The following is a 16,605-nucleotide window of genomic DNA, read 5'->3' as shown; positions in this document are numbered from 1 at the left end:
TAGTGTGAACAGCAGGACCAGGGCACTGTTGTCCCCCTGTACTCAGCACTGGTGAGGCCACACCTCGAATCCTGGGTTCAGTTTTGGGCCCCTCACTACAAGAAACTGAGAGGCTGGAGCATGTCCAGAGAAGGGCAATTGAGATGAGGAAGGGTCTGGAACACAAGTCCTATGAAGAGAGACTGAGGGAGCTGGGGTCGTTTGGCCTGGAGAAAAGGAGTCTCAGGGGAGACTTTATTGTTCTCTCCAACTGTCTGAAAGGAGGCTGTAGCTGGGTGTGGGTCAGTCTCTTCTCCCAGGTAACAAATGATATACAAGAGGAAATGGCCTCAGGTTGTACCAGAGGAGGTTTAGATCGGATTTTAGGAAAAATTTCTCCACTGAAAGGATCGTCAAGCACCGGAACAGGCTGCCCAGAGAAGTGGTGGGTCACCATCCCTAGAAGTGTTTAAAGGATATGTAGATGATTTTCAAACCTAAATGATTCTATGATTCTACCATAGAATATGAGGCCTTATTCAAACTTCATTGAAGCTGGTAGAAATTCTCCTATTGGCTTTTGTAGTCTTTGGATCAAACCCATTGAAAATATAATACATTACAGGAAAAGAGTGACAGCAACAAATTCCAAGGGCTTAAATTACAGATTTGACAACCTTTAATTATGACTAAATTCAGTTGATAGTCAACTGCACATGAAATTCATCATGAAGATCACATAGGCAAGCTAAAGTGATAAAGATGAGTGCTTCATTTTAAACTGGAATTGTTTATTATCCATAAATATATTTCTATGACTGGTTCAAAGGGGGCAAAGGGAAATATGCTGACTTGTAAATATCCTAAGCAAAACTCAGATAACGGTGGGGGGGAAAAGCCTTGAGGAATAAGAAGAAAGACACTGGCTGTTAAAGCACCAAGATTCTGTAATCTCAGTTCTTCTTCCAGCAGGGAAGAGACAGCAGAGCAACTGAAGATTCCCATCCCATCTCCCATTCTTTTTCAGCATTGTACATTTGGAACAATAAAATAATTTCATTTGGGCAATCAAAGTTAGGCTTGGTACAAAGTTAGACTCAGTAGCTCAGTCTGGAGGCAAGAGAGTGATAACGTCACCTTCCCCAAATTGCTTTTTGACTTCTGAAACTCCACTAACATCCCAATCTTCTTTTGCATAGCCCACAAAGACTTGAAGCTGGTATCTCAACGCTGCTTTTAAATCCTTACCGCAGTGAAAACATTCATGTGGCCACTTCAGCTGGTTTTGATACACAGGGATATTATAAGAGATAGAACTCAGTTCCACTCTTACCAAATACAGACCAAGACTTACTTCTAAAACACTTACACAGAGGACAGCAGAAGCCCCCAGAGCTCCAGGAGAAGTAATATGTGTTTTGGAAAGGGAGGTAACCCTTGACGTCATCTATGGAGTAAGACTACTTACTTGTAGGATTGCTTTGCTAGTTCCTGATACCAGCTCAGATAATTGAAGGGCAGTACAGGAACTCTTTAAAGAGAATAATGATCCTCTGACTTTGGGAGTCATTGGTTAAATTTGTCTAGAAGGTCTGACAGATACTGGAATTTCAGGTACAAACGAAAAAAACCCTGTAAGGTCCTACTTGCACACCTTGTAACAATGTTTGCCCTGAGCATGGCATGAGTTGCCAAAAAGTGCAGATGCAAAGGTCTAAAAGTTTTGAAAGATGCTTCGCAAGGCTCTTATTGATGATGGAGTAAATAGAGGAAAACAGAAAATATGTGCAGTCTCAAACACTAGAAACCTGGGCTGATTCAGCAGTTCTTCCCTTGTAAATTTAGATCTTCTTAATGGGTACTGAAAGTGATGTGTGGTTGTTAGGACACAAAGTTATTAGTGCACTATTAGCTATGACTAATGATAAATCAAGGGTGTAGCCTCTGACACAGGAGCCATTACAGAAGACTGAGACAACTTAGGCCTATTACTAATTCAGATCTTTCTTATCAGGGATAAATTAATGGAAGTTGAGGATGATCATTCTCTTTAAAGGGAAAAGGCATAATCTTATGGTGTGCTCCAATGATTAGATGTGTTAACACACGGGGAAGGCAGGAACTTTTTAGCACACGAGTTAGAGCTGAGTTACCTGGAAAATGAGTTTCCTTTTTTAATCTGCCATGAGCATCATGTTAACATAGGAATCTATAACTATTCCCTAGGCTGCATGAGTGCAGTGGTCTTTGAAACAAATACACAGATCTCATTTTGTGGGAATTCTTTTTTAAAACCATGTCCTCTTGCTTGTTCATTTATAGTGTTTCCTTTGTTTCATGATTTCTTCTTCAGGTGAACGGTTCTGCCAAAAACCAGAGGAATGGGTGGGTTATGGGGTTAACAAGTGATTCATGAAGTCCTTCACTAGACCCATGACATTATTTTAAAATGATATGGGTGGAGGTGGCAAAGCACCTGCCTGGTTTGGAGTCTTCTGAAAAGCAGTTTCCCATAACCTGGGGAAGTTCCAGTAATCCATAGCTCAGATATCAGAGCAAGAAGTGGAGAGGGGGAAGTGGGGTCTCAGCAAGTTTACTGCCAGGACCAGTTCTCCTGCAAGTGTCCTTCATTCTGCTCTTGTCTCATGGAAAGTGAGAAATTCCTTTTTTTTTTTTTTTTTGGTTTGTTTGCTGTTTTCAGATGAACCGTGTAAAAACACGACGGTGTGAAAAGACCACACTTCAATCATCTGAGAATGCTAAACCTTCCTTCATACTAATTGTTCTAATTTTCAATTTAAATTCAGGTTCTGAATTTCACATATAACAACATTTTTATCCTTCAGTTGCTCTGAAACACTGAAGCAGATAATCTCTTAAAGCATGGAAGCATAAACACTTTTTTCTTTCTTTGCAAGAGGTGAAAGAAGTCTAGAGAATCAATAAATAAAAACCACTAACTGTCCTATATATTTTGACATGTAGAATCTCTCTTTTATCCCTGAATGACCTAAAAGAATGAAGTGGGATAAACCTTCATGGCAGAAAAAACAGATTTGTTCCTCATTCTTCCCTAGGAATAATGTTAATAAAACAAAACTTTGAGAATAATTTTAAAGAATCCAACTCTGTCTCTTACATAGCTGAACAGAAGGACATCTATTTTCTGATCCCACATCCCCATTTCCAATGCTCTCAGTTCATCACTACCACTTTTCCTGACCCTCTCCTTCTCTTTGTTTTACAGTGCATTTAAATATTCAATTTAAATACCTGGTCATAATTTCATCTCAGCATTTGACTGCAGCCTGTTCTCATTCAGTCATACATCTCTATTTTATTCTATCTTGCCCAGTCATGTCTTTTAAGCAGCCCCTTCACCTTACAGATTCTACTGGAAAATCCCATCTAGAAAGTCCTTCACTTAGTTTTGATGCATATAAAGAGAGGGAGCACTGATTCTTCTGCCCAACAACTTCCATTATTCCATAACAACGACTTGACGTTAGATAATGCCTTTTAAATTTTTTTCTTTTTCCTCAAGTGTCTGAGATTCAGGATGTACCTTTTGCTCAGATCAGATAGAAAAGATGTGCTCTCCAAAAATCTTAATACTTTAGTCTGCTTGCCTACGTAAACTGTACCATAAGAGGATGGCTTGTGCTACTCTACCTTCTGTGAGTTTACTAAACAAAACAAATTATGCCAACAAAAAGACATGTAATCTGCCTTTATTCCTTTTTTTCGCAGGAGAGAGCAGGAGGGTTTGCTGGTAATATGTTTAGAAAGGAAAAGCATACCCCTTGCTGATACAGTAAGATTTCGTCAAAATAACAAGTGTAATCTTCAAAAAAACATGAATTCACATGTTGAAGAGAAGAGCTAAGGAGATGAAAAGAGTAAAGAGCCTGGATAGGATAATAGGTTCCCTCTATAGTGAAAAAGATGACAAATTCCTGGTTTGTTTACACTTGAGAATAAATAAGGTTGAGAAGAGATACTCTGCTCAATTTGGGCAACTGTTAAATGAAGAGAGGAAAAGGAGAAAGAGAAATGACTATTTATTTTGACTGACAATGCCAGCATTCAAGGAATAGGGCATACAATAGTTTTGTTGTTGAATAACACTGAGATAATATCCAAACTGCATTATGGTTGGCAGCAATTCAGAAAAGAAAGTAAAACGAAAAGTGAATGGATTAATGTATTGATTTTCATGTTCCTCTACAAGTAAAGTAAGCGATTTCTCCTTTTACAAGAAAGGAAGGGAAAAGTTTGGGGAGAGCAACACATCTAAAGACCTTTTTTATACACTAATCTTCAAAGACTTAGGGAGATACTCAGAAGCCACTGAAGTAAGAAAATAATTCCCGTGATTTGAGCATGTTTTGGCAAAATTAAAAAAATGTATGCATTAAACTTCTTAAAATTTTCCCGAGCTAGAGTTCAGCAATTAAAAAAAAAGAAAATAAATAAAAATAAGGTGCTTGATCACTTATTTCCTGCATTTGCTGTAAGTGGGTTTTCTCTAAGAGAAACAGCATGAGAACTGGCACCTGGAGCCACAGTGGAATGAGCAGGATGCCACAGTATGACATGCTAATAATTCAAGAACATACACTGTCATTTTTCATGCTTATCTTCGAAGAAGAATCCTCCATCAAATCTTCTGTTTTTCTGTTTTGACCTCTATCTGGCAAACCCAAGAAGATTTGGAGGAGCTGGAAATGAAGCTGAGTTTTGTGGACCAACACTTAAATGCTTGGTGGTTAATGTGCTCAGTGTCCACTTGCAGAGCCATTCTGGCCCACACATTGCAAAGTCTATTTCTATGACATCCGAAATTTATGATTCAACTTAAGTTCAGCTAGTAAACTTTTGTCAAAGTAGACATGCTAAGGACTTCAAGATTTTTAGATTGCTCTTTAAAAGCCTATGAAATACCAGAACAAGTTAGTTCCATATTTTAATCTCTTACTGGTATACGAAGAAATCTGAATTCCAATTTATGGCAACCTTTTTTCTTTAATCTGAAGAATTTGTCTATTTTTTAAACAATTATGATGTCTTATTCTTTCATTTAAGGAAGAAACAGATCCAAAGAGCCTAGTGTCCCTTGGTGTCCTTACCCTCTTCTGAAAATTTCTGTATGTGGCAGCTGAGAAGCAACACAGCATGTTTTGATATAGACTGGAGATTTGTGCCACTGAAAGATGGCACCGTAGTGCCAAGCATGATCTCATCTCTTCTGTCACACACCAATCGACATAACCGATATTTTATATATCCTCAGTGTCTCAAGTGAAGGTGATATGTTCATGAACGTAATAAAAATAAAGAACATTCATCCTATATAGATTTTCCCTGAAAGAGTTGGGATGAAGGAGAGCAAAGAGAATTCTCTCTCGCTTAACCAATCTGAACCGTCTGAGCAATGTAATTTCTAGCCACAACACCTAATACAACCTTGTATAATATACAGCCCTTTCTATTATGTTTCATGTTCTACCATCCCTAATAGACCACTAAGTCATGCCAGGCTGATTTATGTTGGGAAAACTTCCCAGTTTGGAATGAAATGCATCAGAGTCACATTGCACTTAAATATGAATAGGTTATATTTAATTAATGAGAAATTTGGAAAATTCCTAGCAGGTGTCTTATCTGTTTGTCTCTTCTCCAACATGGTACGGAAGATTTTGTAACTTGGTCTCCCTTTACTTCCTTAGTTAATTCCAAATACTTGATTTTTATCCAGGTGGCAAAACTGTCCAGCTTTTTGCTGCAAGTCACTTCTTTCTGGGAAGATGAGTTATAGCATATGACAACAAACTGAGTAAACTTGACTTACTGTAAAGCAACTGAAATGCAAAGAACTGACTTTTCACTCGGACTTAGTTGAAATCAATTTGCAAACTGAGCAGCACTCTGTCATCTGAATGATTTTTTGAATGATTATTAAAAAGTAACTGGGACATCAGACAGATCTTCATAGGTCTTCTATTTGAAGGTCTTCTGTCTCAAAGCAGTGTGTAACTGCTTCTAAAATAGTGTCATTGTCAATGGGAATATATGAAACTTTTGGGCTCTTCCCAACTATTGTTCTTCTTTTAGCAGTTACTCTCCTGCCCAGCTGCCATAAGAAATACAGCAGAATGCAAAAGTGAGAAAATTCATCTGGAAAAATCCATCTAATGAGTGAAGTAACTCCAGAAAAAGGTCTAAATAGAGATAATATCTTGTTTCCTAAACCCATCTGTTGCGAATCCTGTCAGAAATCTTTTCAAAAGGTTATAAATAAGAGAACATCTATTTTAGAAACGGGCAACGCATTTATTCCTAGCAGCAAATTCAACCATGATGAATAATCCGGCATAGAGCTGTTAAATTCACCAGCTGCCATCCACCTCGAGCAGAACCATACCTCATTTTATCTATGTAGTATATACCATTTGTTAATAGCTGCTTGAACCAAAGATGGTCACTGGCAGCCCCACTCTTGAATTTTCACTCAAGTTGAAATTTAAATAAAAATATCAAAATAGAAATATTTGAAACAGACAAAAACTCACCAGAAAACAAAAATTATTGCATTCACAACAAGGATTACAATCCTGGAACATTAAACATGTATTTGTCTATTCTTCAGTGACAAGACATTGGAAAAAAAGAATTGTTTGGTCTTGTTTAAAGCACAATAAAGACAAAACATGTCTGCTTTGAACTAGAGACAGTGATGAAAGGTAGAAGTACCTAGATAATTCTCTGGTGCCACAAAAGAATATAAACTTTTAAATGGCTCCCCTACACTTTAACATATACATAAATATATAAATATACTTCTGTTAAAATGTCAATCTCCTAGAGAGCTGTGAGCTTAATAACATTAAGTAGTGTTTGCTTTAGCTTCCTTTCGGCAAGGAGAGGTATTTTTGCTCTGCCTTCCAGTTAACTTCCTGAATAAAAAAATGCTACAAATGCTATTCAACTCACCATTCTTGTCAAATGACAGTTTTAACAGAGGATCACTTGGGTTTCTTAGTGGAGAGGGAAGCTACTTTGGTTTGCCTTACCAGGCTTTAAATTTGAAAAAAAAAACCAGGTTAGGTAGCTGCATGCTTTGCCTGTTCTAGAGTGGAACAGAGCTAAGAACTGTAGAAATCAGCTTGATTTCAGGTACTTAAGCAAAAATGTCAATAAAGGTAGACACTATCATTGTCTAGAGGTACAGGATCTCATAAAAGTGATTGACATACAATGATCTGCTTCTACACAGCAATCACGACATACACACTTGTATGGGAGTCATATATACGTCAAATATCTTTGGGGTTGGACTTAGTTACTCAACAATCTTTTCACAAGTCACAAAGATAATCTGGAAATTAAATGATTTGATAAAGACCATGTGCCCATGCGATAATTATTTTCAGATCAACCACTCTAATTTTAGTTTCCTGAATAAATGATGTAAAAGAAGAATGTTCTCTTGCAACAAAATAAAATAGCCTAGGCAGGGAATATGCGAAATTGAGCTCAGCATGATCACACAAAGGGATCATATACCTGGACATAAAGTAAATGGAGACCAAGAGCTGCTGAATAAGCTTTGGAGATGGAATCAGGGATGACTCAATGGCCTGAAAAGCCTTAAAAAAGAATCAGTGCTCTGAAATGAGACACCATCAACACTGCTGAAACCCATCATTTTCTTGCGAATCTCCAGTCATCTGTTTAATATGGCTTTCACACAGCCTGAAACGGTCTCTACTTTGTGATTGTTTTTCTTCCCTTTTTTTTAAAAGTCAGCAAAGTGAGAAAAATACCTAGAAGTAAAATAGTTTTAATCCTTAGCATTTCTTAGTACATGAAGAAGCAGCATCCCCTGACATGAAAGATTTATCTTAAAAGCACACTAAATTCATGCTGCACTTTCTAAGAAATGGAAAAATTTCTTGCAAGTTTACTCCATTTTTACACTCTTGGGAATTAATTTCTTAAGAACCAGCATAATGCCAAAGTAATACAGTAGTGATTTGGATTTAAAGCTTGCTATCAAAACCTCAAATGGAAAAGAGTGAATTTCTATTCTGTACAGGGAATTCTCCAGGCTTGGATAAGCCATGCCATGGCTGTGGAGGTATTTGGCTTGGCTCTATATTTGCTAGTTCAAGGAAGCTAATAAGATGGGATTCACCTTGGTTCTGGAAAAACAGGCCTAACCTGGATTTTATCTTTTAATTATTCTAACCTTTCTTCCTCCAAACTCGGAACAGTGAAGAGCTGAGATGACTTCAAACTCACAGACTTTAGTCAAACACATATCTAGAAAAAGTGTTGACTAAATCAATAAAGACCAACCCACTCAGCAATCTCCATAAACAGCAGTACTAACTTTTTACACTAATTTAAAAAAATTGGAGTAACCATATTATTTGAAAAGACACATCTAAACACAAACTACAAAAATCAGAGGAGCAGTGCAACTCATTAAACTAAATCCATATAGGCACAGAGTAACTGTCCATGAAAGAAAATTAAATAGTATGTTCAGGATATTTCTGAACACCAAAAGTGAATTTCAGCTACTGACAGTTGCAAAATTTCCATTATGCTTAGCTGTGTTTTTTGTACATTTTCAGAATTTCAAAGGCATAGGAAAATTTTCAGTGTGGGAATAAAAAACTTCAGAGGTTGTCTTCCTCAAGACTTGTTTTTCAAAACAGTCTGCATCCTATACAGTGCATTTCAAACTGCACTCCAAGATGACCCAAAGGCAAAAATCAGTGATGAACTTTTTTAAGAAGCACGAAAATCTACTCCATCCCCTCTCTGATTTCAGGACCACTTCATTTCAGAGCTCTTTGAAAGACACAAGGAAGACAGGACATGCAAAGCCTGTGCTATTACTGCTGTGCAATAAAAGCAGGATGAGCTGATCGTTTAGGGCCTGGTAGGAGCTCAGCAAAGTCAATACAATCCTTTCTCTTGATTTCAATGGCTTTTATACCAGGCCCATAAACCGACCATTAAAAACATCTAAATGAGTGATTTTTGCTCAGTATCACCACACCCACCCCCGTTTCTCTGATTGGCACTTGCTGGTGATTTGGCAAAATGAGTTTATACACGACACAGCAGAAAATACAAAGTTCAGAAACAGCACTTTGTCAGTCAAAATCACTTGCCTGGTGTTAGACAGTAACGACTATTAAGCGCTGGCTGCTCGTTTCAGCCAGTTAAATGCTGCTGCAAATGAAAGATGAAGCATTGCATGAAGCCATGCTAAAATGGATAGAAGGATGGTTACTTACCAACGGGGCGAGCTGTTGACATTACAATGGTGTAGTGAGAACATAAAAAAGAAATTAAAAAAAGAAAAGAATATCTGTCAGAATGCATGACGTGTAATGTTACCTTCCACTATGGATACTACCATGATTGCTAACCCCTCAAATGACAGCCTGAGTAAAATGTTTACTGTTGTTATCGCTCAGTCACGTGCCACTATTATCCCATTTACTTGAGCATAGCATCTGAACAAGCTGACTGGAACCATTCTCTGAGAAACATTTTTATTATCTTCGCATGCCATCATCAAGTATCATTGTTAATGCCTGATAAAAGAAAAATTGCATTGCATTAGCACAAACTTTTAGATCCCGATGAACACATCAATTTAAGCCGCACACTGCCGAATGTCATGCCAGTAGATGCAAGGCCTTTGCTTTCTGAGTCAAACACCAATTGAATTTTAAGCATGACCAGTCTGTACAGCAGTAAGGGCTACAGAAAGCCCAGGACAGTTTTTCTCATTCAATAAGGACATGAAAGCTTACAGCACAGGTTCTTTTTTTCCTCACTGACACTGCTGATGAAAATATAACAAATAGGCTGAAATGGCCACAGGGACTTCAACCCAGAACCTCCCAAATCACTCCTTAGGTAACTTCTATTTCCTAAAAAAATTGCTACTGAATGATCGACAGGTTAATACTGTTTCAGGTTGATATCAAGATTGAAAATTGCTGCTGCAACAAGTGATTTCTTGATTATAGCGACAGCCCTTCATTATACTTGTGCTGGGGAAGAGGGCTGCCAGTCCCCCTGTTAATAAAATATAGACATCCCTTTCAGAAGAGCTGAAAAGTTGTATATAAAATTGACCCCAGGTTGCATCTGTGTAGGCAAAGCTTCCCTTGTTTCAGCAGCAGAAATAGTTACACATTGCTGAGCAACAGCACAATTTTTTTCTTTTTTTTTCCTCTTTTTAAGAAGATTACCAAGTCTGTGTGCTTATGTGCAGGCTAGGGTCAAACATAAGACATGCAGATTCAGAAGTAACAGAGCATGCAAGGACCTTCTTAGTTCTCAATCTTTCCATGGCTCTATCCCTACTTTGGGATACCCACTTCATTTAACTGTTTCAAGCCTGCTGCCCTTTCTCACCCATCATCTGTTGGAACACTTTTTGGCTTTTAGAATTATGAACATATTCCTTCTTCTGCAGAAAGACAAGGTGTAAGTGATTTGCATCTTTCCAAGGGAGGGCCTGAAGTCTGAGTCACAGACCTCAGATTCTGGTGTTTGTGACAGTGTAATTCAGCCTTCCTGGCTGGGAGCTGAGGATTGCACTGCTGTCAGGTTGCCATATGCAACCATTTGGCACCTGCAAGGACCAAGGCACCCTTAAGGTAAATTTTGAAATGCTAAGTGGTTTTGCTCCTCTGCGTGACAAGTGGTTACAGTAAAAGTAGTGTCAGATAAAACTGTTAAAAGTTGAAGAATTCAGAATTAAGACTTTCTTTAATTAAAAAGACCATTGCTCATGGTCCCCTTAAAGTCAATGGGAGTTTTCCTAGTCCTTTGTTTTCAGAAAATTCGGAGTAACAGACTTCTCTGGTGAATTTCTTCACTTTTCTCATTTTCTGTCATATCCTGAACATTTAGTAAGCTTATAATATCATGGCTTCCTTAGAGTTGGATAAACATTATGTATTTGACCATAAATGACAAACCCAGGAGGAAAAATACACAAGACAATAAAAATCTGCTTTTTTGTGGGAAAATCAATTAAATTATGTATTTCCTCGAGTTTTTTTCTGTTGTTTCACTTTTCATTGTGTTCAAGCTTGGGTGATTTCAAAGGATTTTTTGTCTTGGTTCTAACTATTGTTTATATCACAAGTCTGGGTAGCAAATCTGAAAGGCTTGCTCCAGTAATGTACACAGTGGACACAGTTACAGGAGTGTTTAAAGGCTACTGAATTGGTTACCAGATTTATGGGATACTGTGATCCTGCCTGTGACAAAGGAACAGGGTGAGACTATTTCTGGGAGTTTGCTGTGGTGACTGTTTTTCTCATGTCACAATACAGAAGAACAATCTCTTACATAAGCATGCAGCAGGTAAACCTATTTCTTCAGCTTAAAATGGGAAGAGCTGCATTGTCACCATGGTCTAAAGTGAACACTGAGGTAGTATTTCAGCAGATGGATTATCACAATGCTCTCTTTTCTTTGTTACATACTAAGATCTCTCCCCTTCAAAGCCACTTGGTGCTTTTTTTTTTTGTCCCTTTGAATTCAGCAAATTAAACTGAACTGTGTCCATGCATTAAATGGATGGAAATGGAAGCTGGCCTCTTGGGTCAGTTGACCCTAGTTCTAATAAAGCAATCCATTGAGACTTTGAACATTTGATTTAATGTGTATGAAAAGAGGAGGACAGATAAAGCTAAAAATGTTTTTATTAACCTTTCACAGCTCTACCGAAAACCATCAGCATGCACCACTAAACTGTGAAATAGTGTCTGCATGATATCCATTGTGCCAAATTGCTGCTTATCTTTTGGAATGTAGTAATGACTATTATATTCTGTTTACTCATATGGAAATATTAGCCTACAAACTTTTTCTCTCCCCTTAATCTTTAGCATGTCTATATCTACTGTCACAAAAGATATTTTGTCAACTCATTGTTCTACCAGTCTTAAAGCCTCCTTACCAAATCAAACAGCAGCACATAAACAGACTGGGTACTATAGACCACAAATATTTTAGGAGAGAATATGTTAGTCTTTACCTTGCAATACTTACAAAATTTAATTAGGATTTTCTCTTTCCTTTGGCTATGGTTTATCTTGCAGATAAAGGGTAATGGTAGAGAGTTTAATTATAGCAGAGCTAATCACATAATAATATTATCTGCATTATGTTTGTCATTGATATAGTTACAATACTCCTTGTACCTCTTAAGAGAAAGAAACGTGAATAATGGCCTAAACTGATGCCCACGGTTATGTAGTGCTTGCTTAAGCATATATATTGTTCTTCAATAAAAACACAGTTCTTTAACTGCAGGGAGATCCTATCCTATTGAAGTCAATTAAAATTTTACCTGAAATATCACCAGGACCGGGATTTCACCAGTGATGTAAACCACTGCCGTGCACCCACAACTGCCCAAGGGTACGTGAAACCCAAACAATGCCAGGGGAGGATGTGGCCCATTCCATCAGAAACCAATTTATCCATACAGGACACACTCACCTCGCACAGTGAGGGTGGCAGAGGCTTCCACTTTTCCGACTCTGTTCTCAGCAATGCAAGTGTAGGTTCCCTCGTCCGTGCTCATGGCTTTCTTGATGCGCAGAGTGTAGTCGTCTTTGATGTCATACCTGTGGGACAGGAAAAGGATGAAAACTCGTCTTGTGGACAACAGAGAGGAACAGAAACTACCACCTGGATTACGCCACTCTGAATCTATCTTGGAGCCAACTTTGGAAGATAAATTATTATCTGGCATTAGATAATTCCGACAAGCATTAATCTTCGTGACATTTTTATTGCACTCTGCATTAGTTAGAAACTTTACATAAAATTAGTATTGCTATGTTCACTCAGTATTAGGGCTTTATTAATAATATCATTCACTTTGTCCTTGATCTAGAGCAATAAGATAAAATTAGGCTATCAGACATCAGTTATCAATACATGACAGCTCAGGTTTATCATGCCTTTAAACTGTGTGAGCTACACATTTTACCTTTTGCTGATTTGGAAATTTCCCTTTATGTACAGTTTTTCCCTACAGCAGCAATCCCTTAGGGAACCATGAGCATGTTGGTAGGATCTCACACTACCCGATTGCAGACAATAAAAAATATATTCAAACTCTGGAATGTGACATTTATTGAAGAGGTACATTAAAGCAGATTTATCAATTTCACAGAAATACCCCAAAATGATTCATTAAGGGTGGACAATAACATTTTCTCTTTCTTAAAACACATTAGAAACAATTCAATTATGCTTTTTACATTTCTTTGTTTCTCTTGCTGAAATAATTCTAAAACTATGAGGATGTATAAAATGTGAATTAATACAAAGTATTCCAACATGCAGTGAACATTCATTCTCGAGGCATTTAAAGTGCTTATATCCAGAAAAATATTTTCAGTTAAATTGTTATTATCCTGCAGAATTCATGCTTAACAAACTATTTTAGGCTCTCATCCAAAGCTCATTAAAGTCAATGGGAGACTTCATCTTTTATGAAGTGCATTTGGTGGTCCCCAAATCAGGAAAACACTGAATTCCAGTATGGGTATTTTAATCTTGAAATACTCTCTTGTAAAATTAGTTTCAACAACATTTCTTCTTCACATAGTAAGCCTACAATAAATTAAGTCATCTTGAACCTGAAGTTGGCTTCAGATTCTCATTTACTAAACAGTGAAATAGGAGCATGAAACTAAAGAAAAATCAAGACTTCAGGAGATGCCAGTACTATTTCTCACTGCATTCACAGTCATGACATAACTTCAGAAGGACTGATTTACCTTCTCTTTGCTATACAGTAAAGAACTTACAGACTTGTTCATATGGAAGAGTACCCTTAAAAGTTTTGATGAATAAGAATGCAATGCAGTTACTTAGAGGAAGGTTGTCAGGCTCTGTAAGCATTTTTAAATGCATTGGGAACAGAAAACATAATTTCTTTTGTACATAATATAGATTGCTGTTGGTTCCTTTAATATAGATTTCTAGAGAGAACACTGAATGCTAACAGACTTTCAAACATTTTAACTCAAAGGGTCTTATATGTTGAAGCATTTAAGAGTTCTGTTAGGTCTAGTTAGATATCAATTACAACATTATTGCCAAGACATCTTTTCACACTCACTACAATACAACTTCATTCTGTATTCAGTAAGTCCATTCTATTAATTAATAAGAAATAATTTTAAAAAGACCAAATTGAGGTTAACCATTCTGTCAGAGTTAACATAAACACATACAAAACCCATTTTCCTAGGAGTTACACTTAATTGTATGTACATGCAGTACCTCAGGTTTAAGTAACGAGTAAGAGATGGGTCAAGGGGAAGAATAAGGAGATGCCATGGCAAACTTCAGCAACTTGTAGGGATATGTCTTTCGTCAGTATAATGCCTTTGGGTGGGGGGGAAGTTATGATGCTAGAAATACTTAACATGCCGTTTCTGGAGCACTACAGATCTATTGCAACTACATTCAACAGCCACATGCAGTTGAGGAACATTTCTTGACTGCTCACAAATTATGTCATTTTTGCATGCTGTGCTGCATTAGTCAATGGCAAACAGAAATCACTGTTTACATAAGAGAGAAAATGCAAATTTTCCCCCCTTGAAAATCTCAAGGATGTGACAACAGTATCCCACACTGATGGAGCAGTTACTTGTCCTTGGTGACCGCAGAGTTGCAGACAAGAGAAAATGCTTATTTTCTTGACATGAGGTCAGCCCTAGGAGTATAAAAATATAAATTTGTATTCAGCTCGTGTAAGATGAGAAAACTAAGATCAGTTGTAATATAAATATGAATTGGATATAGGAATCAGAGTTATAAAGCTGGGCAACAATTAGTCATTGATTTATTTTTTTTTTAATAGGACAAATAACATCCCTGTGGTTCCCTTAGTGCTGCCAAGAGAAAAAACAGAGAGGCAGCAGGACTGCATCTGACTGAGGGGCTGCTTGAACTGGGATGCAGGAGGCCTGGGACAGGGCCCTCCAGTCTGCTGTGGGCTGCAGCTGACTCGCTCCTCTCTCCGATGTGCCGGTGACGGCATGCCAGCCAGCTGCCTTGGAGGCTCGGGCAGCCTTTATGCCTGCACCTGCCAATCATGCAAATTGTGCAAAGGCTGCTGGGGGAAGGAGCCAGCTGCATGGCATGCCAGGACGCAGAGCAAGGGTGCAGCCATCATCTCCCACGCGGGCCGTGAAACGGAGGGTGGCGAAAACATGTCGCTCTCACGGTCCAGTTATCAATTAATTCAAGGACAGATTCAGCTCTCCCAGTCCGCTTCTCCTACAAGGCCAAACTGGGTTTTTGGACCATCCTGACAGAATGTGCCATCCAGCAATTAGATTCATACATAGATGGGCCCATGGGACATTATAACCATCTGCTGTCCTGAAGTATTGATACGCTGCCCCTCAGTCATCTGTTCCACCCGCACTGTCCCCAGAAGTCACCACGGTTCAGTGAAGAGCTCTGACAGATGAAGCAGGTAGGAAGAAAACTGGCTTTTAGACTGATCCACAGCAGCACAAGAAGTTTGTGCGAGAAGGGACCACATGAAGCAACAAAGAGTGAAGACTGAAGATGTGTTCAGGATCCACCTGTGCAGCCTTGAACAGTGTGTCCTACCCTCTCTGTTCCACAGCCTCGTATTCCCACAGCGAGGTGTTTTCGCCTGAGTTTTTGGGGAAGTTCACTCTCACCTGGATTAGTGCTATTGAACACCTGGGAATCAGGATTAGGGCCTTTCTCTTTGCTACTACCAATCACAGAGAGAGGTTACCAGGCTCCTGGACTGACCATGGAATGGCAGGAAACCAGAGCGCAGTGGTTAAATTGTTCCTCAGTGTAGCCAGCGCACTCAGAAGGCAATGCCTTCAAAATATGTGCAGTGTCAAGAAACAACTTGTGACATATTGCCCAAATATTGCTGACTCCTAGCCAATTAATGCTAACATTCAGCTAAAACCATGGGGTGTCAGACATCAGCTTCACATATTTATGGCCATCTAATTGATTTTAAGTACTTCTCTTTGTTAAACATTCAGAGGTGCTTCACCATTCAGTTTAGCTTAGACTTCAGCCATCAGACTGAGCTGGGAAAGGTCTTTTAAACAGCCAGTCAGTCTGTGTCAGATATGAACCAGCCACTTTTGGGCACCACGTTAAATAATTTCTGTTCTACAAGTAATAGAGCAGATCTGCCTTTAATTACCCGAGAAGGAAGGGGCTGGCAGGGGACTGGCAAGGAAGAAAGAAAGAGAGAAACAAGAGGCAGATGAGAAAACACTGCTGGTGAGGAAATTCTAATAGAAATTGGGTGATTTTGAGTGAAATCTGGCAGTCTCTGGCACATATGAATGCATTCATTGTTGCTAGTTTTGATTAATGACAGTTGTACAATAGTGTGCTGACAGTCACTGCCATACAGACACAATTTTTTTTGATATGAAACACTGCTGAAAATGCAACCCAATCAGATTTGGCCCCTGAACAACATGTGCTATCATCACTGTACCGTGAATTGAGATTGATTGGTAACCAGCTGTGACAAAG

At 38.4% G+C, this 16,605-nt stretch overlaps 1 protein-coding gene across 13 annotated transcripts in view; it reads right to left on the bottom strand.

Moving 5' to 3' along the window:
• Positions 1 to 16,605, bottom strand: part of ROBO2 (roundabout guidance receptor 2) — a 941,272-nt gene that overhangs the window by 163,530 nt on the left and 761,137 nt on the right. For 9 of the 13 annotated variants that reach the window (XR_007903157.1, XM_051779569.1, XM_051779573.1 and 6 more), the window contains exons 6-7: positions 12,532 to 12,659; positions 9,294 to 9,305 (exon numbers count right to left, since the gene is read on the bottom strand). Coding sequence is in view for 12 of the 13 variants with exons in the window: in XM_051779569.1 (XP_051635529.1) it covers positions 9,294 to 9,305; positions 12,532 to 12,659 (140 nt within the window). In the remaining variant the exon portion in view is untranslated. The remainder of the gene's footprint in view (positions 1 to 9,293; positions 9,306 to 12,531; positions 12,660 to 16,605) is intronic. The other 4 variants (XM_051779570.1, XM_051779577.1, XM_051779575.1 and 1 more) reach the window with 1 other exon arrangement.

This window comes from Manacus candei, unplaced genomic scaffold (assembly GCF_025592945.1).
Source record: "Manacus candei isolate 608988 ecotype Guabito, Panama unplaced genomic scaffold, ASM2559294v1 h1tg000014l, whole genome shotgun sequence".
In the NCBI taxonomy this organism is placed as follows: domain Eukaryota; kingdom Metazoa; phylum Chordata; class Aves; order Passeriformes; family Pipridae; genus Manacus; species Manacus candei.
This window is presented reverse-complemented; position numbering and strand designations above follow the sequence as displayed.